General features: G+C 38.4%; 3 protein-coding genes across 3 annotated transcripts; all 3 read left to right on the forward strand.

Annotated features, from left to right (window-relative positions):
* The first annotated feature begins 2,564 nt into the window (after positions 1 to 2,564).
* On the forward strand, positions 2,565 to 5,589 carry LOC143876053 (uncharacterized). Its single transcript, XM_077377663.1, has 8 exons — positions 2,565 to 2,703; positions 3,660 to 3,833; positions 3,920 to 4,097; positions 4,317 to 4,403; positions 4,485 to 4,565; positions 4,647 to 4,733; positions 4,814 to 5,104; positions 5,185 to 5,589. Exons 3-8 carry the CDS (start codon positions 4,028 to 4,030, stop codon positions 5,451 to 5,453), a joined length of 885 nt encoding a protein of 294 aa, XP_077233778.1. The 5' UTR covers positions 2,565 to 2,703; positions 3,660 to 3,833; positions 3,920 to 4,027; the 3' UTR covers positions 5,454 to 5,589.
* A 4,858-nt stretch (positions 5,590 to 10,447) lies between these two features.
* On the forward strand, positions 10,448 to 10,897 carry LOC143892484 (putative mitochondrial protein AtMg00860). Its single transcript, XM_077397129.1, has one exon. The coding sequence runs from the start codon at positions 10,448 to 10,450 to the stop codon at positions 10,895 to 10,897; it is 450 nt and encodes a 149-aa protein (XP_077253244.1).
* Positions 10,898 to 17,086: 6,189 nt separating this feature from the next.
* On the forward strand, positions 17,087 to 21,477 carry LOC143876061 ((-)-germacrene D synthase-like). The gene is made up of 7 exons (XM_077377675.1): positions 17,087 to 17,296; positions 17,716 to 17,977; positions 18,059 to 18,434; positions 19,149 to 19,370; positions 19,954 to 20,092; positions 20,189 to 20,437; positions 21,049 to 21,477. Exons 1-7 carry the CDS (start codon positions 17,153 to 17,155, stop codon positions 21,337 to 21,339), a joined length of 1,683 nt encoding a protein of 560 aa, XP_077233790.1. The 5' UTR covers positions 17,087 to 17,152; the 3' UTR covers positions 21,340 to 21,477.
* The last annotated feature ends 4,433 nt before the right edge of the window (positions 21,478 to 25,910 follow it).

The raw sequence follows: 25,910 nt of genomic DNA on the forward strand, positions 1-25,910 counted from the left end.
GTTCTATCCCTCCTGGGCCTCCATGCCTCGCCTGGCAAGAGGGGCAGCAAGATGTGATGCACTTGGCCTTCCCAACATCAGAAGCAAGATCAACTAAGGGCACTCTTCCTTATAAGCATTGAAGGTTGTCTTTTTCTTATGCAAGCTTCTCCTAGGCTTCTTGGACTAAGGATCGGGAGAGTGTCAGACACACACGTAAAAAAATAGTCACTAGTTGCCAAACAGTCATAAATCAAGGTTCTGGTTCACGTACATTGCTACATTGGGAGGCTGAGGAGAAAATTTTCAGCTTTCACTGAGAAAAAAATCGTGATCCAGGTGCTATGTTGGAGCAGAAGTTTACTCTTGTATATTTGGGAAGTCCAAGCTTCTGATGTGTGAATTAGTTGCTACAAGTGTCATAATACTTTGGACACTTGTCACTACTTTCATCATGATGAGTTAGTGGGCAAACATAGAATTGGGTTAGTGTGCTTTATCCTATGTGAAGAATGGTTGCTCATGGTGGCTACGGAGCTGGTCATCCGAAAAGCACTTTTGGGCCTATTTTTTGACGTGCCACCTTAGGTTTAGGAAAATCAACAAAATTGCTAGCTTCAACCTGTAAATTTGCCGCTTGAAGTTACGCGGATTGTCATTCGTTAGTCTCCATTACTAACCTCTCCAATCTTTTTTCCGGGATACCTCCATGGATCCCGATCAATCTCCGGCATAGCTTCGCTAGGGTCAGGTGAAATCTGATGGCAGAGGTAGGTCAAGAAGGGGATTGCATCTCTCAGGAAGAGAAAGGTGAAGACGGGGATTGCATCCCTCTGGATGTTGGGGATCATCAACAGGTAACATTTACAAACTTTATCCGGTTTAAATTGAACAACGAGAAAGATCTTAGTGACAAATTTCTTGTGCTCTGAAATCTTGCAAAGACTAGCAATACAGATGAGGTTTTCTCTCTTCGCACAAAAATGGCGATCCTAAAAGATCTAGAGGCTGAACTCGCAAAATCTCCAAACTCCATTGGAGGTGGAAATTTCTTGGAACCGTCCCCGTCTCAAGAATCCAGCTCCTCATCAATTGAGAGGTCTGCCAGTAAAAACCAGATACCCCAAACCAGTAACCTTGAAGTAAGACACTCTCCAGTTGAGAATGATAGAGCATCCCTATCTAGAGAAACCTCAGTTAAGGATGCTAGGGAAAACGAAGGCAACGACAATGTTTCTGAGATTAAATTAGGCACTGAAAAAGGGTTCTGTTTTTTCTGGTTTTGCTTCATCTCCTCCCGTCTGTTCCTTCCGTGTTAATATCTACGGTAATCTACGGTAATCTCATTTATTCAAAACATGTGTTAATATCAATACCAGATCAAAACCATTCTACGGTAATCTCATTTATTCAAAACATGTGTTAATATCTCTCAAAAGCAGTTTTTACACAAATGCTTGATCCTGATTTTTCTAAAGAAAAGCCCGCTAGAATAATTTATTAGAGATAACTTATGTGTGCTCCCAAGAAAATATTGACCAGACCAAGAATCAAGTTCGAAATAATTCTGTTATTTTACATTTTTACCTATCAAGATTTGCGGAAACATTAATAACATGTCAATGAATTCAAAGATTTAAAAAAAAAACTGTGTGAATTTTTCAATCTTATTGTACGTAATAGGGAGGCCGGAGATTTGCATTTCCTCTAAGCTATATGACATCCATTCTTCATATTATGCTTTTTTTATTTTGTTACTGTGCAGGAAGTCTTGCTGGTGAAAGCTCTATTGGATCAAAATGCATTGGTTCAGGATGGGAAGATACGAAATGCCCATATATCTCTGAGGAGAATGTCATCATCCCTTATGACATGTCTGGAACATCAGTTTTTGGTTCGAGTCCAGTACTCCCTTATTCACTGATACCAAACACAGAATCTTTAAGAAAAATCTGGGATCCCATTAATCTAAACACTTCACAAGATAGATTCGTTACAAATCTTGATCCATCTCCATCATATTCTTCTGTGGTCCAAGGCTTAGGGCCAATGTCAAAAAATGCAAATTGTGGTGATCAACCCGTAGATTCCAGCAATGTCAGTGGGGATTGTGCGAACCCTGGCAGAGTTGGTGGTACTGGCATGAAAAGAAAGGATCATAGTTTTGTAGATTCCACTCTGACAAAAAAAGATTTGTCCTTAAACCACAAATCAGTCTCCGGAGATCACTCGGGTCAGTCTCCAATGGAAAAATCTAAACTTAAAATCCCCACCTTGAGCATTCTTAATGCCTTTCTGCAGAGTTCTTCTCAGACATTTGATGAATATAACCCGGCTGTGGATTCACCTTGTTGGAAAGGAGCCTCAGCTTCTCAGAATCCTTCATTTGGATTTGAGCAAGCTGTTGAAAATAATGGAGTTAGTGTTTCCACTGAGTTTACTGAACATAATGGAGCATCTGATATTTCAAGTGACCATTCACTTCCAAACAATAATGCGTGTTTGCTGGTTAAGACAATTCATCATCTCTCAGAATTGCACCTTTGCAGTAATTATAGTAAGGTAAATTCATTGAAAGAACAGGACTATGATGTTCTTCGGCTTGTAATTGGAAATCTTTATGCATGTGTCGCCAAGAAGGTCGGGTTAATGAGAGCGATGCCCGGATCATTTCCTGAGTTGGGCAGTTCTTATTCTTTTAGGAAGCCAACTGATCTTCACAAGGTATGATATTTTGCCTCTAAACACATCATGTATCCTGATTTTTTTTTTGGGTAGCGCTCTTCAAGTTACTGCTAGCATCCTTAAATTGAATTGAGATGAGATGTAAGAAGAAAATTTGTGCCTTTCTAATTTGAAACTGAAAAATGTAGTTAATTTCAAGATATGGTTTAGCTTTATTGAAGAGTTACATGGGCCATGCGTCTAAATTCCAGTTGTGAAGCTCTTTAGAAAAATGGCAACCTGTTAAATAAAGATAGGGGTGATTTATGTATCTATTCGGATTCTTTTTACATTTTACATGTCGTGATTCCTATTGATGCCCTATTTTCAATTTCTGATGGACTAAAAGCCACCCTTTATTCAGGTAAAGGCCAATAATACGCTTGACTCTTTCAAAGTGAAATTTAAATTTTCTAAACATCTTGTGATACATTAGCAATTTTTTTAATAAAAAGTTTTACTGTTTTTGAGAAATAATGGATTTTTTTTGTTTATGAAATGTTGTGGCATCTTTCTGTGCATGCCTTGTCATTCTAATGTTGATGGTATTGTTAGGCCTACAGTATATTTTTTTGCAGGAGACCTTTTGAATCAGTTAATTACGTGATTACAATATATACATGCCATCGTCGGTAAAGTAAGTTTTGTCAGCAGTGTATTATCCCACTTTTTCCTTCTCTCAAGTATTTTGTTTGGTGGCTGTGATGATGGGACATTTTCATGATACTATTTTGTCTCAAGAATCCATCTCAAAATGGTGCAAGGTTTTCAAATTGCATTGCTTTTATCTGCATTTTTTCAAGATTCGTCTCACATGCTCCATGTATTGGTGTACCTTTAACTCATTGCATTTCACTTCGTTCTTCTTTGGCATGTTATCACATTTTACTTTTAACATGTTATTTTGACATTTTACTTTAACATGTTATTTTGAGACTGAAAAGTTTTTTCTCTAGGGATCTGCTTCTGGCAGGTCTTTGGTTCTGGGAATAGAGGCTGATGATGATTTGAGTCAACATATCGAGGAAAAGTTGTGTTCTAGTATGTCTAGTAAGAAAGAAAATCGGTCCCATGATTTTGTTTCTGCAAGTGCTGATATGGATCTGCAGAAAGATAATGGGATTACACAGGTATGATTTGGACTTCTCTGCATATAACCTACTCTGGCTAGTTCCTTGTTCATTCATCAAATTTATATGGACACTCTAACCTACAGGCTGTAAAGAAGGTTATGAAGGAAAATATGAGTGATGAGGGAGAGAATCATCCTCGAACTCTATTATAAAAGAATTTATGGATCGAGTCAGAAGCAGCACTATCTTCCATGAAGTATGAACTCGAACTTGCCAAGATGAAGATTGAGATGGAGAAAATCGAGCAGGATCCGGCACAAGGTGAACTATTTGTGGCCTGTTGGCTTGAGATTATGACAACCGATTACAAGTCCAAAACCTATTATTGGACTGGAAATTATATTTAAATTTGAGTCCACCAATAGGTTTCGGGCTGACAATCAGTTGTCATAATCTGAAACAAACAGGGCCTTAATGTATCTTTCTATGCTCTCTTTGGATTTTACTTAAACACTTGGTGAACTTTTGGTATGGCTACAGATTTGCGCGCCTCGTCCAATGCAGCTGGGAAGTCTATATATGTGGAGAAATTCAATTTGAAGGAAACCAAGCAGGATCAGGCACAAGGTGAACTATTTGATGCATCTTTATCTGCCCTCTTTTGATTTTACTTGAAACATTTAGTGAACTCATTTGGTATGGCTACAGATTCCTCATCCAATGCAGCTGGGAAGTCTATATATGTGGAGAAATTTGATTTGAAGGAAACCAAGCAGGATCAGGCACAAGGTGAACTATTTGATGCATCTTTCTCTACCCTCTTTTGATTTTACTTGAAACATTTTGTGAACTCATTTGGTACGGCTGCAGATTCACATGCCTCGTCCAATGCAGCTGGGAATTCTATAGATGTGGAGAAATTCGATTTGAAGGAAACCAAGCAGGACCAGACACAATGTGAACTATTTGATGCATCTTTCTCTGCCTTCTTTGATTTTACTTGAAACATTTTGTGAACTCATTTGGTATGGCTACAGATTCGTACACCTCGTCCAATGCAGTGGGGAATTCTTTATATGTGGAGAAATTCGATTTGAAAAAATTTGATGACATCAATATGGGTGACATATTGGTAACAAATTCTGAAGAGAGATCAACTGAGAATTTTCCCACCCCAGCCCCAAGTGCTGATGTTACTCAGTGCTGTTGCATGAAACTCGAGGACATGAATCAATCAAGTATATATGATCAGATAGCAGACGATATGGATTCAATTATGGCGAGTTTGCAAGTGAAAATGAACAGGACCAAGCACGATCAGACACAAGGTGAACTATTTAATGTATCTCCTCTCCTCTCCTCTGATTTTACTTAATACATTTAGCGAACTTATTTGTTATATCTACAGATTCGCATGCTTTATCAGATGCAGCTGGGAAGTCTACACATATGGAGAAGTTCAACTTGAAGGAATTTGGTGGCGTCAATATGGGTGATAATTCAGCACCCAATGATGAAGAGCGATCAACTGAGAATTTTTCCACCACCCAAGGTGATGATGTTACTCAGCGTGTTTCCGAGAAACTCGAGGACGTGAATCAATCAAGTATGAAGGATCAGACAAAAGACATTGAGGCTTCAGTTGTCAAATCACTCATTTTGATGTCATCAAGCTAATTTCCTTAGTTGCTCAAATACCCATGATAGATTTGTAAGCATTTCGAAAAAATTGACCCAGACGATTGTAGCATTCACAGTCTATTTTTCTAAATGGGCCTGAGAAATATTCTATAGTTATGGTGTTTCCGGTCGACCACTTGGACTTTTTTCCATGTATGATGAAAAGGTTTATTGCTCTCTATAGAACTATTAGAAGGCAGATTAGAACTTGAAAGCGACTCCTCTAGCAGTCTCTCGTAGGCTAAAAGGATCAGGGACAGTCTGTGGAGACTCACTAATCTCATGTAATAAAACAGTATGTGTGTCTCTTTTTTCACTCATTCTTAGAAGCGCGAACGATTTAGATTTGGCTGATCGTCTATCCAAATCAAGAGCTTCTAGCAACTCATTTTATTATGTTGGAAAATTCTTGTGATGTAAAAAGAAGGGAAATGATAAATGTGTCCCTTTTCATTACTTGGGACACCCAGCTACGGTGTATCTATGACTGCAAATCGGCTGATGTACTTCACATTTGAAGGAGTGAACGACCTAATTGCCACGTACAGTGCAGCTGGGTGTCCCAAGTGATGAAAAGGGGTGCATTTATCATTTCCCAAAAAGAACTGTCTTTTAATTTGTGAACATCTCCTTTTTTTATTTTTTGAAGAAATTTGCAAATATTTAATGCACAAATGTTTGGGAAACTGCTGAATTGGGTAACCGTAACAAATAATCACAGTGACATCACAGCATAAAATTTCATTTCCCTAATGTCATGCATCTCTCATGCATCAAACTACCTAGGCTTGCTACTTCACCTTATGCAGTCTTTATGGTGTCAGTAGTTCTAACAAGTCATTCTATGAGGTGGCACCAAAAGCATCCCCTTACATGTGTATCGAAACTCAAACACGAGTCACGACCCATGGAGCCTTTTGGATGGATGGCAATACACTACAAGGTTACTAATAGGCTAAAACAAAACTGTAGTAGATATCAATCCATGTACCGGTATTGCCACCGCAGTAGATGCCTCTAGAAACTAATGTCAGTACTGATAGAAATGGGTGAATAATGGCTTGTGATAGAAGGGTCCCTATTCCATTCGGTAGTAAAAGCTTTGTTTGCTCAGATAAAGCCTAAAGAGCCCCATAGAACCAATATAAGTTTAAATAGATTAGAAGAGAGTAAAGATAAGCATAAGGGATAACTGGGCTTGAAGGAAGACTCTTAACTAGACAACAAAAATAGGTCTCCTTGCACTAATTCGTGGAAAGGCCATGCAAAAGACGGAAAGAGCAAAAAATAAGAGAAAAGTACGGAATGTGGCTGGTGTTTGGAGTAATTACGGATTGTGGGCACCTTTTAAAACAAGAACAAAAAACGGGGTAATCTTCAAAATCGGGTTGGAAAAAGACCCTGATACCCTTCTGACATCGACAGAAATGTCATTCAACTTCATTTTTCATTACTGCCTATTAAATTGGCGCGCTTCACGAGGCTTCTTTTGGTTCGTATGAATGCATATTTGAACCGACAGAACCTTGGGTTCGTTTCTATCTTGGCCGTTGGATATATAGAGACGGATGGATGTTTGACACGTGTTGAAAAACTTTTTGGAACGCTAACAATCCAAAGTCAATCATTATCTTTTCCCACTTCTCTTTTGGTTTAGAACGGTAACGTTATTGAATACGTCTCTTTTGACTTTAGGTTCGTTTCTATCTTTTCACTTCTCTTTTGGTCTTCACTTCTGTTTTGGTTTATACGGTAACGTTATTGAATACGCCTCTTTTGGCTTAGAACGACGATGTTATTGAATATTTTATTATTTCTCACGTCTCTTTTAGTTGAGAACGCCGACATAAATAGGGTGTACGCTGGCGGAATTAAAGGGGTACGCCGGCGGAAAACGTAAATAATGGGTAAGTCGGCGTAAATAATGAGGACCAAAAGTGAAGGGAAAAGATTCTAAGCCAAAAGAGAAATAGGGTGTACGCCGGCGGAATTCATGGGTACGTCGGTGGAAATAATGGGGTAAGCTGGTGTAAATAATGAGGACCAAAAGAGAAGGGAAAAGATTCTAAGCCAAAAGAGAAATAGGGTGTACGCTGGCGGAATTCATGGGTACGCCGGCGGAAATAATGGGGTACACCGGCGTAAATAATGAGGACCAAAAGGGAAGGGAAAAGATTCTAAGCCAAAAGAGAAATAATGGGTACGCCGGAGAAAATAATGGAGTACGCCGACGGAAAGCGTAAATAATGGGGGTAAGCCGGCGTAAATAATGAGGACCAAAAGAGAACGGAAAATATTCTAAGCCAAAAGAGAATTAATCGGTACCCTAGCGGAAATAATGGGTACACCGGTGTAAATAATGGGGTACGCCTGCAAAAATAGGGTGTAAGCGGAAATAGGGTGTACGCCGGCGGAATTAATGGGTACACTGGCGTAATTAATGGGTAAGCCGGCATTAAATAATGGGGTAAGCCGGTGTTAAAAATGAGGACCAAAAGATAAGGAAAAAGATTCTAAGCCAAAAGAGATGTATTCAATAACGTTACCGTTCTAAGCCAAAAGAGAAGTGAGAAAAGATAACGCTGCTCACTAAAGTATCCAATAATGTTAGCATTCCAAAAAGTTTAAGTTTTCCAACTCGTGTCAAGCATCCATCCATCTCTAGTTATTTCCGATGGCCAAGACAGAAACGAACCCAAGGTTCTTTCGGTTCAAATACCCATTCAAACGAACCAAAAGAATCCTCGTGAAGCGTGCCAATTTAATAGGCAGTAATGAAAAAGGAGGACTTTGTCGATGTCAGAAGGGTACCAGGGTCTTTTGAACACCCAATTTTGAAAGGGTCTTTTGAACACCCGATTTTGAAGATTAGCCATTTTTTGTTCTTGTTTTAAAAGGTGCCCGTAATCCGTAATTACTCCAAACATCAGCCCCCCATTCCCTACTTTTCTCAAAAAATAATGATAAAAAAGATGCCTCCGTGCAAAGATTAGAGCCATAATAAAGACGAAAAGAAGGTTTGGTACATCACATGGGGGGTTGTAGGCCTGTATTTGGGGCATTTTAGGTATCTCATATAAAGTGAAATCTCGAGTGGGGTGACCAGGGGTACATTGAATGATAGTCTGAGTGCATTACTACCCTTAGAACCAAAAATGTGAACCCAGGACCTAGCTTTTGGCAACCCAAAACCTAACCTTTTTCACCCTTTCCGGTTATCGAGATGATGCCCCGTTATTACTTCTTCCTTTACTCGCATTATTGGTGTAAGGGATCAGCTGCCTCTTGCACTGTCGCTGTTATGCCCACAAAAAAACAGACTGATAGCGATTACACACTGGGTTTTAGGATCAACGGTAAAAGATAATATTTGGGTCCTACAAAAGGGGGGAACCATGGACATTTAGGGCACGTTTGGTTTGGCTACCATGATTGTTTTTTCCATGATAAATTGGTGTCTCCAAGTGGAGATGAGGGTGAAGTGACCGGGAAAACCTCATGCTATATGTGCCTCCGCCCCTGCAACCACGCACTCTCTGCTGACTGAACCGAACTAGGACGGCTAACTAAGGTACTAGTCGGTCAACCGAGACAGCCGACCGAGTAGGGGTCGGACGGCCGACAAGTTTCTCTGGTGCATGGCTCGGGTTGGCTCCGCCGATTTGGTTTACGACCCTCGGAAGGGCTTTTGGAATCTGTATAAGTCTCACAAACTCCCTAAAAATGTTATTTAGATCCTAATTTGGGGTAATATGAATTTTAGGTGACTTTAGTGGAAAGTTGGAAAACTTTGGTTAAGGTCTTGGGTGTGATAAAACCCTGGATTGGTATTTCAGTGAGAAGACTTGTTCTATTTCTAGTTGTTTTCATCTAATAGATGATTTTTATGCAAGTTGAGCATATGCTATGATTATTTTGATTAAACAGTAAGTTTTTGGATTGCAAATAGAATCTTTGTTATGATAAATTGAACGATATTTCATGACCTGTAGCCTTGTCCACCATTATTTTTCTTTGAAATATTTCCAGTTATGGAATTATCAAATCAAATGTTTATTCCAGTGTTGATGTTGATTAGTCAGAGAAATACAGTGGGAAATGGGTGTGTCCGATATTAGTATAAAATAGTAGACATCCCTATGGGATATTCATGGATTCGGATGGATCAGCAGTATACATGTGGAACACTCTAATTTACACAGTGTCTTGGTAGAAGCCACCGTTACATAATCTCTAGCAGTTTTAGCAAGGACAGAGATATCTTGCAGGTTAGCGGGAAGTTATCTTCTGCAAGTTTAGCAGGGATAAGATTTCTCGCAAGTTAGCGAGCAGTTATCCTCCACATATTTAGCGGGGATGAGTTCTCTTATGGGTTAGTGAGGATGTGGTCCGTCACAGGTTTAGTGAGAGTTCTCTTATGGGTTAGTGAGGATGTGGTCCGTCACAGGTTTAGTGAGAACAAGATCTCCCATAGGTTTAGTGGGGACTTGGCTTTCTGCGGGTTTAGCGGGGCTGTAAATACCCAAAAAAACTCCCTTTACAAAAATTCGTCCCTCTCTTGTAAAGAGTGCGTTTTTGTCTTTGGGAATTAGATTTGGTTAGGGCTTCCTAAGAAAGCCTATAAGTACATTGCTTCGTGGCTAAAACAAACTCTAAACTTTTTGTTCAGCCCTGGAGAAATAAATCAGAGAAAGAGAGGAAGAAAATCAAGGAGATCGCGATTTCAGAGTCGAAGCCGTGAATTAAGGTGAGATTTATGTCGGTTTGCGTAAAAATTGTATAAGAATTTAGTAATGAATTTAAATATCCCTAATAAACTAAGAATTTAGTTCTGGAACTTTAAGAATCGAGGGTTGGTTTATGCCCTAAAAGCTTAGATTAATTATGATAAATAAATCTGAGATTTTTGGAGTGTGAAATTGGATGAAATGGATTCCTCTCGTCGATACGAGTCCAACGAATCCAACCACGCGCCAATCAGAACTATAACGATGAAGTTATGGCCTTTTGAAGTTTTCGGGAGAAGTTTTCGGGACGAATTTGAAATTCTCCCGAAAAACCCAGTCCGAGGCCTTGGGACTTCCAAAAGAAACCTTCGGCATGAGAGTCATTTGAGAGTTGTCTTAGAAACTTTAAGAAAAGAGCAGCTATATGGACAACTGAAGAAGTGTGAATTTTGGTTCGACTCAATCTCCTTTTTGGGACATATGGTCTCTAAAGACGGAGTATCCGTAGACCCAAAGAAGATTGAGACAGTAATGTTGTGGAATAGACCGAATAATGTTCTTGAAATTCGTAATTTTCTGGGTTTGGCGGGATACTACCGCCATTTTGTTGAAGACTTTTCGCGTATAGCTGCCCCTTTGACCCGTTTGACACGGAAAGAGACAAAATTTGTTTGGTCTGAGGATTGTGAAAAGAGCTTTCAGGAATTGAAGTAATTGTTAGTTTTCGCTCCCATCCTAACTTTGCCTGTTAGCGGAATGGGATTTGTAATTTACAGTGATGCCTCGAAGAAAAGCTTAGGCTGTTTGTTAATGCAGAATGACAAAGTGATTGCGTATGCAGCGCCAGTTGAGACTTTATGAAGAAAACTATCCGACTCATGATTTGGAATTGGCAGCTGTCGTGTTTGCTTTGAAAATTTGAAGGCATTATCTGTATGGAGAACCATGTGAAATCTTTACTGATCATAAGAGTTTGATGTATATATTTACTCAGAAAGAACTTAACATGAGACATAGGCATTGGTTAGAACTATTGAAGGACTACGACTTAACCATAAGCTATCACCCCGGAAAGGCTAACGTGGTAGCTGATGCTCTAAGTTGGAAGTCGTCTGCAAATCTGACAACTTTGATTACTTCTCAGAAGTATATTTTGGAAGACCTCCGAAGATCAGAAATAGAAATTCGTGGTCCAAACTTTGGGGTACTAATGATAGCACTCCAAGTTCGGCCCACATTGCAGGAAAGAATAAGGATAGCTCAGGAATTCGACCCAGAACTTTGTAAAATCAGAAATAACTTAGAAGAAGGATCTGAATCTGAATTCTGAATTCACAATGACGGTACCTTGATGTTTGGTAACCGCATTTGTGTTCCGAATGACTCTGTTTTGAAAAATAAAATTTTGAAGGAAGCACACAATTTGCGTTATTCTCTACACCCTGGAGGTACGAAAATGTACAAGTGCTTGAAAGGAAATTTCTGGTGGAATAATATGAAGAAGGAAATAGCTCAGTATGTATCCCAATGCTTAACGTGTCAGGTGATTAAGGCAGAACATCAGAGACCGCCCGGAACACTGCAACCGCTTCCTATCCCAAAATGGAAGTGGGAAGAGATTACGTTGGACTTTGTGTCGGCTTTACATCGTACTCCCTCAGGCAATGATTCCGCATGGGTAATTGTAGACAGATTGACAAAGACAACTCACTTTATACCCCTTAGAACCGGCCTGACGCCTGAAAGGTTGGCTAGATTATATGTTGAACAGATAGTTAAATATCATGGTGTGCTTAAAGCCATTGTATTTGATAGAGACACCTGATTTACATCCTAATTTTGGAATAGCTTACATTCAGCAATATTGTCTTCCCTTAAGTTCAGTACAACATTTTATCCTCAAACAGATGGACAATCTGAAAGAACCATCCAAATTTTAGAAGATATGCTCAAGGCTTGTGTAATGGATTTGAAATGATCTTGGGACGATCATCTTCCCTTGATTGAATTCTCTTACAACAATAGTTATCAAGCTAGTATTCAGATGGTACCTTTTGAGGCCCTTTATGGAAGGAGATGTAGATCACCCATATGTTGGGATGATGTAGGTGAAAGAAGACTCTTAGGCCCAGATTTGGTTCAACAAGCCATGGATAAAATTCAGTTGATTAAAGAGTATCTTTACGCGGCACAAAGCCGACAAAAGAGCCATGCAGATGTCAGACGAAGAGAACTAGAATTTCAGATCGGAGATAAGGTACTTTTGAAAGTATCACCCATCAAGGGAGTGATGTGGTTTGGGGTTAGAGGAAACTCAGCCCGAGATTTGTAGAACCTTATGAAATATTAGAAAAGATTGGAAAAGTGGCTTATCGATTGGCTTTACCTCCATCATTATCTGGAGTACACAATATGTTTCATGTGTCTATGTTATGAAAGTATATTCCGGATCCGAACCATGTGATTGAATTGGAACCTTTGAATTTGAGAGAAGAACTGTCATTTGAAGAGCAACCTACATACATGTCACGCCCCCAAGCCATACACATACACACATAACCACAACACAAGGCTTAACAGTGCGACAATGCCGCACACCTGTAAAGCAAGCTTCACAAGCATACAAGGCTAGCAAAGCAAATATCAAAACCATCTGCAATAGTCTAAATAGCCAAATCTAAATGTCTTACATTAATCCAATAATCAAATCTCAATCACTTTCCAAATCTCTCATCTAACCCATAATCCCATAAAATCAAAGTACGTAATCAAATGACATAGTCTCAATAAATCCTAAACAATACTCACTATCTAACGAATGTAAAAGTACTGGAAAGTAATGATAATCAGAAATCAGAGATCACTTCTGTGCATCCTCGCCGACTCCACGAGGATCAAACTCTGAAAATGTTAATATAGCCACAGTCAGCTGAAAAGCTCAGTACATAAAAACGCACTACAAAAGTGGGATCATTGAAGGTTCACAACTGAATAAAAGGTATAAGCCATAAGTGATTAACACAAGCTCAATAAGGAGGGAGCAAAGGTTCATAAGGGCACAAGTCAAGTATCACATCAAAGGTCACAATATTCAAAGGATCACTGAAGGTAATCAATATGGGTACAATACCACCCTGAGGTCATCGGTTTGGTCTAAAAAGCAAGTTATTTTCACCCCGACTGCCCACGGGTCCACAAAGCGAATTATTGCTTACACCGACCGCCCACGGTGTCAGAACTGGTTCTTAGGTTCACATACTTGTCGACAGGGCCAACGTTTATCCCCCATTGGGGGGATCACAGTTCTTATTCACATATAGGCTAATGCCTATGCCCCACTGGCGGGGGTCTTTTCAGAGTTCACATAACCTAAGCCTCTCAATAGGTGTTCAAAGTTCACATAGTTCAAAAAGTGTTCAAGATTCGAAGTGAGTGTCTCACATGAGTTCCATAATGGTTTCATATAATAGAGAGTATACAATATTCCAAAGGTTCATATAGTTAGGAAAACTGATAGGGGTTCCATAAGTCCAAAGTAATGCCTCTAGCATTATATCAAAAAACAAGATTCAATAGAGTTCATTCAAAGAGAGGGGTAAAGCATGCAAGACCCAAGTAAAGATCTGAAATTCTATTCAAAGGTTCATATGTTCAAAAGATGTTAGGAAACTATGATCGAAAGATATGATATCGAATAGTAAATCGCAATACTAAAGTAGTACGAAATTACATACCTTAATATCGAACTGTTTCCCTTTCCATAATCACCTACAATATACCCTTTGGTGCCTCTTCGAGAAAGAATCGGCAAATCGTCCTAGTGTTCTTTTTAGTATTTTGAAATTATCATCCATATAAAGTTTTCACAAACTTTTTGAAACTATTTTTAAAAGAAAAAACGCATTTCCGGCATATCCGTAGAGTACAAGAGCGTCGAAAACGGACAAGAAACGAAGAAGTTATAAATTTCTGAAGTTTGAATTGCTGGGGGAAAAACTGTCGCGCTGGACATTTGGGAACTTTTCCGGACGTCCGGGAAACTTTCAGTTTGCCTGACAGATTTCAGTAGGATGTCTGCCCCCACGCGGACCCAGTTTTTCCCGAAACGCGATTTTTCACTGGTTTTGACACTAAAACGACCATAACTCATTCGTTTGACATCCAATTTGTGCGTGGTTGGATCCGTTGGACTCGTATCAATAAGAGGAATCCATATAATCTAATTTCAGCTAAAAAATTCTCAGATCTAATTACCAAAAATTAATCAAACTTTTTAGGGATCGATCTAAACCCTAATTACAGTTCTAAAATCAAAGTTCCCTTAGGGATCCATTAATTCTTCCCTTAGATCAATCAAACATCAAGTTCTAATTGATTTAAACTTTATCAAAATCCATCAATCTTGTTTTTTAGTTCGTATCAAACGAAGAATACTCAAAGTTCTTTCCCGAATTTGCGGTCGAAGGCTCTACGATTGCTTCTCCGATTTATTGGTCTTGATCTTCTTCTCCTTCAATTGGATTTTCTCTTTCTTTTAGGGCTGTAGAAGAGATTAGGGTTTCTTAATGGTTGTGCAGTTCTCCTTGAGAGGCAATTTATAGGCTTTTTCTAAAGAAGCCATAATTCTAATCTAAGTCAAATGACAAAATTACCCTTGATTCACAAGGGGACGAATTTTTTAGAGGGAGGGATATTTTGGGTATTTACAATACATCCATACAGGGAGATAATATAGAGAAAGAGAGACAAATACGAAAAAGGAGACGACATAAAAGATTTATCGTGGCTCGGTCTTCCACCTTGAAGACCTACTCCACTCCCTAAGTTGGTTCTCCTTGAGATTTTTCTCTTCTAAATCCGACGCCACACAAAGCCCGAGTCGGAGGGCGATGTACAATCACCACCAATGAGGGATAAGACCCTCTTTACAAACCGGATTCGCCTTTCTCAAGGAAGAACTCTCTTTTAGCCTCTTAAAAGGCTCGATATAACATTGATAAAGCTCACAAAACTCTCCAAATAATAATACAATGAAAGCCTAATGGAGATTTTTTTCAAGTAGATGTGCAAGTTCAAAGCTCTTTGAAGAAATCAAAATGGGTTTCAAAGTTTAAGCTCAAATGAGATTTTCAATAGGTCCAAAAATTATTAAATATTGAAATATTATATCACATATATATAGCCTCATATGATTTATGACCATTTGGGGGGAAATGGGAAGAAAAAGAGTCAAAATGGTCAAAAAATTAACTAGCCATTTGAGCTCCAACGGCTACTTTTCCGCACACACTCGGTTGCCCATGGAGGGTCGATCAATCGCGCCTGGTGTGCTGACCCTTTTTATTTTTGAATCCCGATGGCACATGATTAACCGGGCCATGGTGGTTGCCATGCTAGATGGATTCTAGAATATCCAGTATCCCATCTACGGTCGACCAGACTTACCCCGGTCGCTCGCCCCAAGCTTTCTGGTCGGGTGCTGGGTTTCCAACACCATTGCCGCGGTTGCCCAAGTTGCCCATTCGACCGGCCCTGTTTTGAAAACTTGTTTAATTTTGAAAAACCTTAAAGACTTGGGCCATGGTCTTCAGAATTTTGCCCAAGGTTTCAAAATACATTTTGAGACTTGTGAGTGATGTTTTCCATGAAATACAAATGGGTCTCAAGGCTGGTTTTGAAAATAGTTTGAAACACAGTTTGAAATGCAAAATCACTTCGAAAAGATCTCCAATATATTGGATTATCTACTGGTTATTTACATCTTCTATTTTATCAAAATATTTTGTAATATTTTTCTTAATGATAAATTCACAAACCCTCTACAAAAACAAGACGTAAATTCACTAAAAACATAGTCCTTCACTTTTTCCCCTTGATTTCAAATCTTCCGTATGATAATCCTAGATCGATAGATCTGATGTCACTCTTAAACCATTATGCAAGAATTTTCTTCCTATATTTTCATTCAGTCCCTCTCCCCTTTATTTCTCATTTTGTACGTTTGGGTCTCTCTAGAAAAAAGTAATAGGTTTATACTTAGCAAGTCAGAAATATTCAACGATCATCTACTCGGGAAGAACGATCTAGTTTTTTCAACTCGACTAGGTCAAGTTCCTAAGAAAACAAATATAACTCGGGTAGTTGCATAACGACTTGAGTCAACTGTTGATTGAGTGGGGTCAACTCAGACAAGTTTGAAGACAATTAGACAAATTTTAGTACAATGATTATGTAAATGTTAGGTGCATTTAGCGCCATTTTTGTTCAACAGCTTCTGTGCTGTGTGTACCAAAAAAGAGATTGCTATTGATCAACGATTAATTTACATTTTGGGCCATGCAAGTGTTTCATGGCCTGCACTATAGAATTTTTTCCATGCTTATGATCGAAGGGTAAGGATCATCCTATGGAAATAATTTTTGGGGCACAACCTATTTACGTTATGGCCCAACAAATTGACGGTTTGGATCATTGTATGGAGTGGGCCTTACCGCACTTTTTAAAAATCACGTGTTTGCACGGCCACCGTATAATTTCTCGGTATATCAAGTGGTTGTACGTATCTTTTCATATGAATCGTGTTTTTGGTCTCCTACCTTAATTGTACGAAGAACGGAGTTACGTGCCAGAGTATACAAGGAATCAAATAAAGTATGTAGAAAATAATTAGTTGTTGGTAATGATCCATGCTGACTATCTCTCTTATTAATTCTCTGTTGTTGGCGTACCATACTTTCTAGACTTCTCCTATTCTCACGGCCACACATCATATAAGTTCTATGTCACTTGATGTGTTAATATTAGCTAGATGTTATTAATTTATTTTCCTACCACCCTAATAATTTTGATTTTTAATTATACCGGCTCTCCATTTGCTGCCTATAAATACCGATTCTTGTGACACTTCCATTACAAAATACATTACTGCCCTTATATTCCTTCGTTTGATATCCCAACCTTGAGATTACTATGGATCTTATAACTTCAACCCCTTCTTTTGGTTCCATCGTCGATTCACTAGAAGATGGGAAGCCGCAAATCAATCGCAACTCAAGCGTGTTTCACCCAAGCGTTTGGGGCGATCACTTCCTCTCCTACTCTCATGACCAAATTGTAAGGAGAGAGAGAGAGAGAGAGAGAGAGAGAGAGAGAGAGAGAGAGAGAGAGAGAGAGAGAGATTCAATTATTAACTTTCATTATGATTGTTGATGGATAGCCAAAGTTGTGTGGCTCATGCCTCTTGATAGAACACATGATGATAGGAAATGCTCTGTTCAATATTTTATTTTTATTTTTTTTGGTATACTCACCTCTTTTTCCTTTCTATTGTTGCTATTTATATTGTTTCGATTAGAAAAGAAGCAAGAAGGGTCATGTTAGAAAATTTAGCAGAATATAAAATTGCAGGTTTATGTTTATAGTAGGGAAGTAAGAGAGGGAGAGAAAGGGAGAAAGAGATCATTTAAGTTGAATTATATCCTTTCATAATTAACATAGCTAATTTATTTGTGCTTCTAAATGGTACCATGCAGAAGTTAGATTTATGGAGTAAGCAGGTTGAAGAGTTGAAGGAAGAAGTGAAGAGAATGCTAAGCATTTCCAAGGGATCAAAGCAAGAAATCGATTTGATTGACGTGCTTCAACGTCTGGGAGTGGCATATCATTTTGAAAAGGAGATCAACGAGGCACTACATCAAATATTTGAATCCCATACATATGCTACTGACAATGATCTATTTGTCGTTGCTCTCCGATTTCGATTACTAAGACAACATGGGTTTAATGTGTCTTCTGGTAAATCCTTTTTCATTTCTACTCTCACTAGTTTTATCAATGGAAATTATGCATGTCATGACATGGCTGAATTTTATACAGATGTATTTAACAAGTTCAAAGACGAGCACGGAAAGTTCAATGCAGCCTTAATTAGTGATATGAGAGGCCTATTAAGCTTGTATGAAGCGGCACATCTCAGTACACAAGGAGAAGATGTATTAGATGAAGCCATTAGTTTCACTCGAGAACATCTGAAGTCTGGCATAAACAACCCTGATTGTGTGCTTCTTGCAATACAGATAGAACACGCCTTAGAACTACCCTTGTGTAGGAGTTTACCAAGGCTAGAGCATAGGTACTACATCTCGATATACCAACAAGAAAAGGAACGGAATGATTTGTTGCTAGAGCTTGCAATGTTGGATTTCAATCTCTTACAATCGTTGCACCAAAGAGAGTTAAAGGATCTTACGAAGTAAGTTTCTTTAACTATGTAAAGATTATTTTCAATAGGATTATTAAAATTTCCACTGTTGAGATCTGGACAAAACTATCAAGGCTGGTGGTTCTATATGTAAAATAGATGAGTACTTTATTATCATCACATTTTCTATTCTAGATATAATGTGAAAACATTATGGTTATCTTCTTGCGTTTGTGAAAGGTGCATATTGCTAATAATTCCTATTGAATATCTTAAAATGAGTTCTTTATCATCATTATATTATCTATTTTTTCTATAATGGGGAAAAATAGGGCTATATGTATCTGCAAGGTACATATAGCTATGAAAATTGGGGTTGGGTCTGTAGTAGCTCAATGGTTGAGGCATTGTATCTCAAACCTTGAGGTCGCAGGTTCTATCAAAACTTACGTACCAAAAAAATATTGCTATTAATTTCTATTAAATATCTTATATTACATATTTTCGATAACAATTACTAATATAAATGTTTACATACTGTAGAAAATGGACAGACAAAAATGTGATTAATAACCACGTTCATAGGCAATATAAAACAATGACACAGTGGGCATCAGATAAAAAAGACAATTTCTGTGGTTCCATATAAAGGCCTACATGAAAAGGTGTTAATGTGATCTTCCAAAATGAGAAAGGAAAATTACAGGATTACAATGGGATTAACCCCTTACTAATTAACGTGGTTTATATTGATATCTCTGACAGGTGGTGGAAGGACATGGATCTAATAGGAAACTTGCCTTTTGCTCGGGACCGAATAGTGGAATTATACTTCATTTGGTCGAATGCAGTGTACTTTGAACCACAATACTCTCGAGCTAGAATAATAAATGCCAAAATTATATCCTTTATATCAGTGATTGATGATATTTATGATGTACACGGTACAATTGAGGAATTACGAATATTCACTGATGCCATCGATAGGTACTTGATTTACATGTATCTTTTCTTTCTAATGCTTTTATTAGATATTACTGAATTGTAGTATTTCACTTAATATGGAAATTGACTGTAAGTAGTGGCACATCATAGAAAGAAGTTAAGTTAATTCTTTACTCAGATGAGACTTTCATCACATGATTCAATCTAATAGAGTGATATTGCTTTTTGAACTCTCAAATCATCTCTCTCTCTCATGTGCATCCTCCATTCATTTAGATAGGAACTAAATGAATGGAGGATGATACTCTGCTAGAATTCAGGAGAGTGTCTATCACCCAAGTTAGAATGGAGGATGATACTCTGCTAGAATAGGAATGGGAAAAGTATTACATACAACATCCATGATCGATGACTTTTACGACATGTACGTACACTCACTAGAGGTAATCTTCTTATTCATCGAGGAAATTGATGGCATGGGTTTTAAAAATTACCCTTCAAATTTTGGAAATTCAAAATAAATAGTTCCAAGGCAATTTCTAGTAGGAAAATCACTTATTAATTCCATTTAGGAATAATCATCAGTTGCTGAAAATCTGAGAATTTAATGTCAAATTAATTTCAGGTGGGATTTTGAGGCCATAGATCTACTTCCAAAATATATAAAAGTGTGTTATCTAGCGCTCCTGAATACTGTCAGAGAAATAGAAGAAGAACTTGTTGTTGAAGGAAACTCCTATCGTGTACAATACCTAAAAGAAGCAGTATGAGACATCTTATGTTTGTTTTCCCCTATCTTTTGTTCTCTATTATAATAGTTATTTCCTAATATAACGGTGAATGACCTCCTTTTAATATAGATTAAAGGTATAACAAGAGCATACTTGGCTGAAGCCGAATGGCTTAATAAGGGATATGTACCTCTATTCAATGAGCATTTAACTGTATCATTGATCAGTTGTGGCTACCCTCTGGCCACTATCACTAGTTTCGTCGGGATGGGTGAAATTGCAACAAAGGAGGCATTTGATTGGGCAAGCAGAAGGCCTAAGCCTGTTGTGGATGCATCAATAATTGGTCGACTACAAGATGACATCGTTGGTTACAAGGTATGATCTTGATTCATGTGAAAACACAGAGAAAAAAGAATCCCAACGAGAAGATAAAATAGGCTAAGTGGACGTAAAAATATGACGGAACCTTGAAACTACCTTATTATTCCGGCGTCTCTTATTGTAGGGAAACAATCAAGCTTTTTCGTCCCTTAATTACTATGGCCCTGTTCGTTTGAGATTATGTCAACCAATTGTGACTGCTGTTGGACTCAAATTTAATTGTAATTTTGAGTCCAATAATCAGTTTATCACTCACAATCAGTTGTCATAATCTTAAACAAAAAGGGCCTATGCTTTAGTATATCCTTACGAATACTCTTAGATTCAAAAAAATAATATGAAGATACAAAAAGAGAACACAACATTCTTTATAATCTAACCTATCATCTAGATTTTATAAAAGCCATTAAAGTCAGCTTTGGTGCCCCGAGAGAGAGAGAGAGAGAGAGAGAGAGAGAGAGAGAGAGAGAGAGAGAGAGAGAGAGAGAGAGATCCACAACATAACACAATCATCAACTATTTGTGCATGGGATAAAATGATAAAATACCTAACTATTTTCTATATTAACTTTAACACCATTGTTTTGAATCTTTGACATTTGAAGTTTGAACAAGAACGAGCACATGTTGCATCAACTATCGACAGTTATGTGAAGGAGCATGGGGCCACAGAGCAGGAAGCGTGCGATAAGCTCCGTGAAATGATTATGATTGCATGGAAAGGCATAAATCAAGCATGCCTTGAATTCCCTGTCTCCCCTACTCTCCTTATGCGAATCGTCAATCTCGCAGTTGTGATAGAAGTACTATACCAATATGAAGATGGATACACTTTTTCCGAAGGCAAAACCAAGGAGCGTATAACCTCGTTGTTTGTTGATCCCATTCCTGTTTAAGAACATACATGGTTTATTAAGTCGGTCCTATGGTTGGGATGTGTTTGAATAAGAGATTTATCATCTTATTATTATCAAATGTTATGTAACGTGATGTAATTGGGTTAATAATACATTGTGTTTACTTTGTTGGCTGAATGTCTAAGTCGTTTATCATCTTATGATTGTTAATATTTTAACAGAGTTAGTAATACTTCGTGTTTACCATGTTTTTTGAACGTGATGTGTGTTTTGAACCAAAATATGTCACGCCCCAAACAGAGACCCGGCCCAGGCAGGCAACAGCGGCACATGTCCATGAGCACAAGTTCGCAAACATGCAGGGCATCTCTCAAAGCATGCATTACACAGAGCATAACAACTGTCATGAGAAAAAGTAAACTGCAGAAGCTAACTTAAATGTCACAACTGGACTACAATGAATAATAAAGTAAATCAACTAAACGAATGCCAACTATTGTCAGCAATAACTAAGGGGCAGTTTGGATATGCGGATGTTAGAATCCACGATTTCTTCAAAATTCTAGATGAGAGACAAGAGAAGAAGCGGACCAGCCGTCCTTCTCTGATTTCTCGCTGATGTGGACTGGGTCCTGGTCAAAACACTTAGGGTTTAGTATTAGTTTGATAGTGTGCCTTCTCTTTGTAGTAGTAGTATGTTGAGTGGTCTTTTTGTAGTGAGGATAAATTTGTAATTAGGAGGAAGATGGAGGGTGATGATGTGGAGTGGTGGTTGGAGAATCACATGGGACCACATGGAGGTGGGCCATATGTCGTGTGGAAGATTCTAGAACTCTCTTTCCCTATAAATAGAGCATAGGGGTAGGATTTGAAGAATTTTAGAATATTTCACTAATTCTTGGATGATTTACAATAGAGCTCAAGGTGTGCTTATATTGAGCACATACATGATAAACATAGAAAGAGATCAAGCAGACTATGTAAAGAGATAATGATGGAATATTCTAATCTAATCTACTCCCTAATTAAATCTAGCTGCCTATTCTAGTGGGTTTCCTCATTAACCAACTTGCCTAATCTCCCACAAGAAGATCTAACGGTGAGATCTACACCTAATCCAACGGTGGATCTCGCATATTCTAACATGCCCCCTCAAACGTATATGGATTGAAAATCAATATACGTTTGATTACAATAAAAATCCTCAATATGAAAAATAAAAACCTCCACTTGAAATTCCCATAGGAAAATAGAATCCTATGATTTGAGCACACTGACGAATTTTGATGATGAATATCCCTTGATGTTATAATATCCTGATGTTGTTGATGAAACGCCGCTTGTTGATATGCCGCCAAGAGGGCTTATAAAAGCCAATGGATTATAGATCCTAGAGAAGACTCAAGCCTCGATGGGCGAGTAATAATGAGTCACTACGGACCAATGCCGGAATGGACAAGAAATTGTGGGTCACTATGGACCGATGCCGGAATGGGCAAGAAAAGGGTGGGTCACTATGGACCGATGCCGGAATGGGCAAGAAATGATGGGTCACTATGGACCGATGCCAGAATTGGCAAGAAAATGGTCACTATGGATCAATGCCAGAATGGGCAAGATTGCTGGAATGGGCAAGAAATGGGTCACTATGAACCAATGCCGAAATGGGTCCTTATGGACCAATGCCGGAATGGGCAAGAAATGGGTCACGATGGACCAATGTCGAACCATGGACAAATGCCTGAATGGGCAACAAAGAAGAGAAAAAAAGAAGAAGAGATTGGTGGGAATTAATGTCTTGCGGCAAATATGAAACTTTGCAAAAGAAAAATTGGGACATTGGAAGGAATTTTTTTTTTATTTTTTATCAAGAGGATGTGTGCATATCAAATATGGTGGTATGCATTTTTCGCATATGATAAGGCAAGAGGGAAGTAGAAAAAGAAAAGGAATTGGAATAGGTGCCACCATCAAAATCATATGGATTGGAAAAAGGTAAATGATAAGGGAAGGAGGTGCCATCACCAAATCAAGGTTTATTGTATAAAAGCTGTGAGGGAAAACACCAGCTGTCAAACCCACTCATTTCTGTGGGAAGTTGCAGATTTTTTTTAGCATCTAAATGATTTCCATCCCTTCTCTTTTCACATGCCTCATATCATCATTTCTCAAAAAAATAAAAAATTTGAGGGTTTGCAACGATGGTGGCGGGGAAAGATGGACTTGAAGGAAGAGATCATGCCATGAGAGGCAGTCCTATCAATTGTTTTCTCCCCATTTTTTTTTTTTTAGCAACACTTGGCCCTCTACGACAGAGAATTGGTGGGCATGCTCTTCTGGGTTTGGGATTCAAAGAAGAATTGTTGAGGTCAACAAGGGCTGATGGTGTTTTGGGGTGCAGGATAAAATAAGGAAAAAAAGCAATGGTTGCATTAAAGTTAAAAGAAAAATCAATGAGATCAAACGAGACTGGGTGGACGGCCGACGGCTATAGTGACCGTCCGCCGGAGAACGAAATCAACACTGTTGTGGTCAGGCCCGGATTGGATCTTCTTGCTTTGATACCATGAAGAATTTTAGAATATTTCACTAATTCTTGGATGATTTACTATAGAGCTCAAGGTGTGCTTATACTGAGCACATACATGATAAACATAGAAAGAGATCAAGCAGACAATGTAAAGAGATAATGATGGAATCTTCTAATCTAATCTACTTACTAATTAAATTTAGGTGCCTATTCTAATGGGTTTCCTCACTAACCAACTTGCCTAATCTCCCACAAGAAGATCTAACGGTGAGATCTACACCTAATCCAACGGTGGATCTCACATATTCTAACAGGATTTAGGTAGTTTTTTGGGAGGGTACGAGCTTTTGAAACGTTTTGGGAGGGAATTTAGGGTCTAGTTCTTGCTTGTTCTTGTTGGAGTTTCTTGGGAAATTCTTCATGGAGAATAGAGGGAGCCTTGAAATTGTGTAGGTCTTCTTCTGTTCTTTCCACTCTACTAGTGAAGTTCATAGTAGAAATGAAGCAAATTCCCTTTCTTTCTCATTAAATATATCATTCCCTGTCATTTTTCTGCTTGTTCTTGAATTTTTCTCCATGAAATATCATGTATATCTGCGGTAATTTTCTGGTGTGAAAACTCTTTCGCTGCCACTCTCTAGATCCACATCAAGAGCACAGCAGCAGAGATCTCTCAATCTTTGCCGTTCTTGGAAGGCAGATCTGTAGAGAAGTGAAGCAATTTGGTGGAGAGAGCTCAAGAATCAATTAATGGTGATGGTGAAGTATGTGTCAAACAAAAAAAAAATCGCAGTAAAGATCCAATTTAAGTAACTCTTCGTCCAGGTACTTTCTTTGATATCATTTGGTAAAGATCCAATTGAAGCTTCATTCTCTGCTTAACAAATCTCTGAGAGTTGTTAAAAAAACTGAGTTCTGGATCTGGAATTTCTGAAACTATCCATCGGATGATTCGGATCTGAAACTCATTATTATTGTCAATCTGGATGGATTCAATATGTTTTACGATTATACACTCAAAGCTTGTTGAAACTACTCGATTTAAGAGGGAGAAGGATGAGAGGTTGTATTCTTAATTCTGAACACCTGATACTAGATTCTAGATCAAGGAGAGTTTCGAGCTTGTAATTCAAGCCCTTCTTGGTTATTTTTACCAAAACCTTGACTCTGTACAAGGATCTATCATCACTGTAACAGAGCTTGAATGTCCTTTCGTTCAACTCATTTGTTCGATTAAGGTTTCTTTGAAAGAGGCAAATTGAAGTTGAAAAGATCCGGTTGTTGTTTGTGCCATAATTTTACTTCATTTGAAGAATCTTTTGATATGCTTTGGCCTTGGAATGTTGATGCTGGCCAGAAATTCCAATTCATCCCAGGTTTAAAGATTTTCAAGTGAAGAAATAGTGCTCCACACAAAATTCTCCACTTAGATTACCACGGTTCAGTTCTGGATAGTCTTTAAGCAGCTCGGTGGTGTTCTACTAGTTGCCAAACAGTCATAAATCAAGGTTCTGTTTCACGTATGGGAAGCTGAGGAGAAAATTTTCAGCTGCCATACAATTTCATTGAGAAAAAAATCGTGATCCAGGTGCTATGTTGGAGCAGAAGTTTACTCTTGTATATTTCGGATGTCCATGCTTGTTGAAAACAGATGTGTGAATTAGTTGCTACAAGTGTCATAATACTTTGGTGGACACTTGTCACTACTTTCATCATGATGAGTTAGTGGGCAAACATAGAATTGGGTTAGTGTGCTTTATCCTATGTGAAGAATGGTTGCTCATTAAACATTGAATACCGTGCCAATGAAAGTATTTAGAACTTGACTATCTGGAGTTGAAATATAGGGAAGTGATCGAATGCGTTAGAGGTTCTTTCTTTGTCCCAGCTTGGCATTTCTCCTTGCCGTCCAAGGATTCAAAAGGATTGCTGGATTCTATGGAAGAGACCCCATAAAGGAACTCTTAAGCTCAACATAGATGGAGCTTCGAAGGGGAACCCTGGAGAAGGAGAGGGAGGAGGAGTTATTCGAAATGAAAAATCAACGGTTATCTTAGCTTTCTTTCTTTACTACGAGAAA

The sequence above is a fragment of the Tasmannia lanceolata genome, unplaced genomic scaffold, assembly GCF_043159265.1.
Source record: "Tasmannia lanceolata isolate RefF3 unplaced genomic scaffold, GAP_Taslan_0.1 ptg000002l, whole genome shotgun sequence".
NCBI classification, from domain to species: Eukaryota; Viridiplantae; Streptophyta; class Magnoliopsida; order Canellales; family Winteraceae; genus Tasmannia; species Tasmannia lanceolata.

Bases quoted from the DNA above. Each gene is read 5' to 3' on its own strand.
- LOC143876053 (XM_077377663.1), top strand. From the start codon at position 4,028: ATGAAGTATGAACTCGAACTTGCCAAGATGAAGATTGAGATGGAGAAA. The intron at 4,404-4,484 runs GTGAACTATTTG...GTATGGCTACAG, and splicing joins CAAGCAGGATCAGGCACAAG to ATTCCTCATCCAATGCAGCT. The intron at 4,734-4,813 runs GTGAACTATTTG...GTATGGCTACAG, and splicing joins CAAGCAGGACCAGACACAAT to ATTCGTACACCTCGTCCAAT.
- LOC143892484 (XM_077397129.1), top strand. From the start codon at position 10,448: ATGAAGTTATGGCCTTTTGAAGTTTTCGGGAGAAGTTTTCGGGACGAA.
- LOC143876061 (XM_077377675.1), top strand. From the start codon at position 17,153: ATGGATCTTATAACTTCAACCCCTTCTTTTGGTTCCATCGTCGATTCA. The intron at 17,978-18,058 runs GTAAATCCTTTT...AATTTTATACAG, and splicing joins TGGGTTTAATGTGTCTTCTG to ATGTATTTAACAAGTTCAAA. The intron at 20,093-20,188 runs GTATGAGACATC...CTTTTAATATAG, and splicing joins TACAATACCTAAAAGAAGCA to ATTAAAGGTATAACAAGAGC.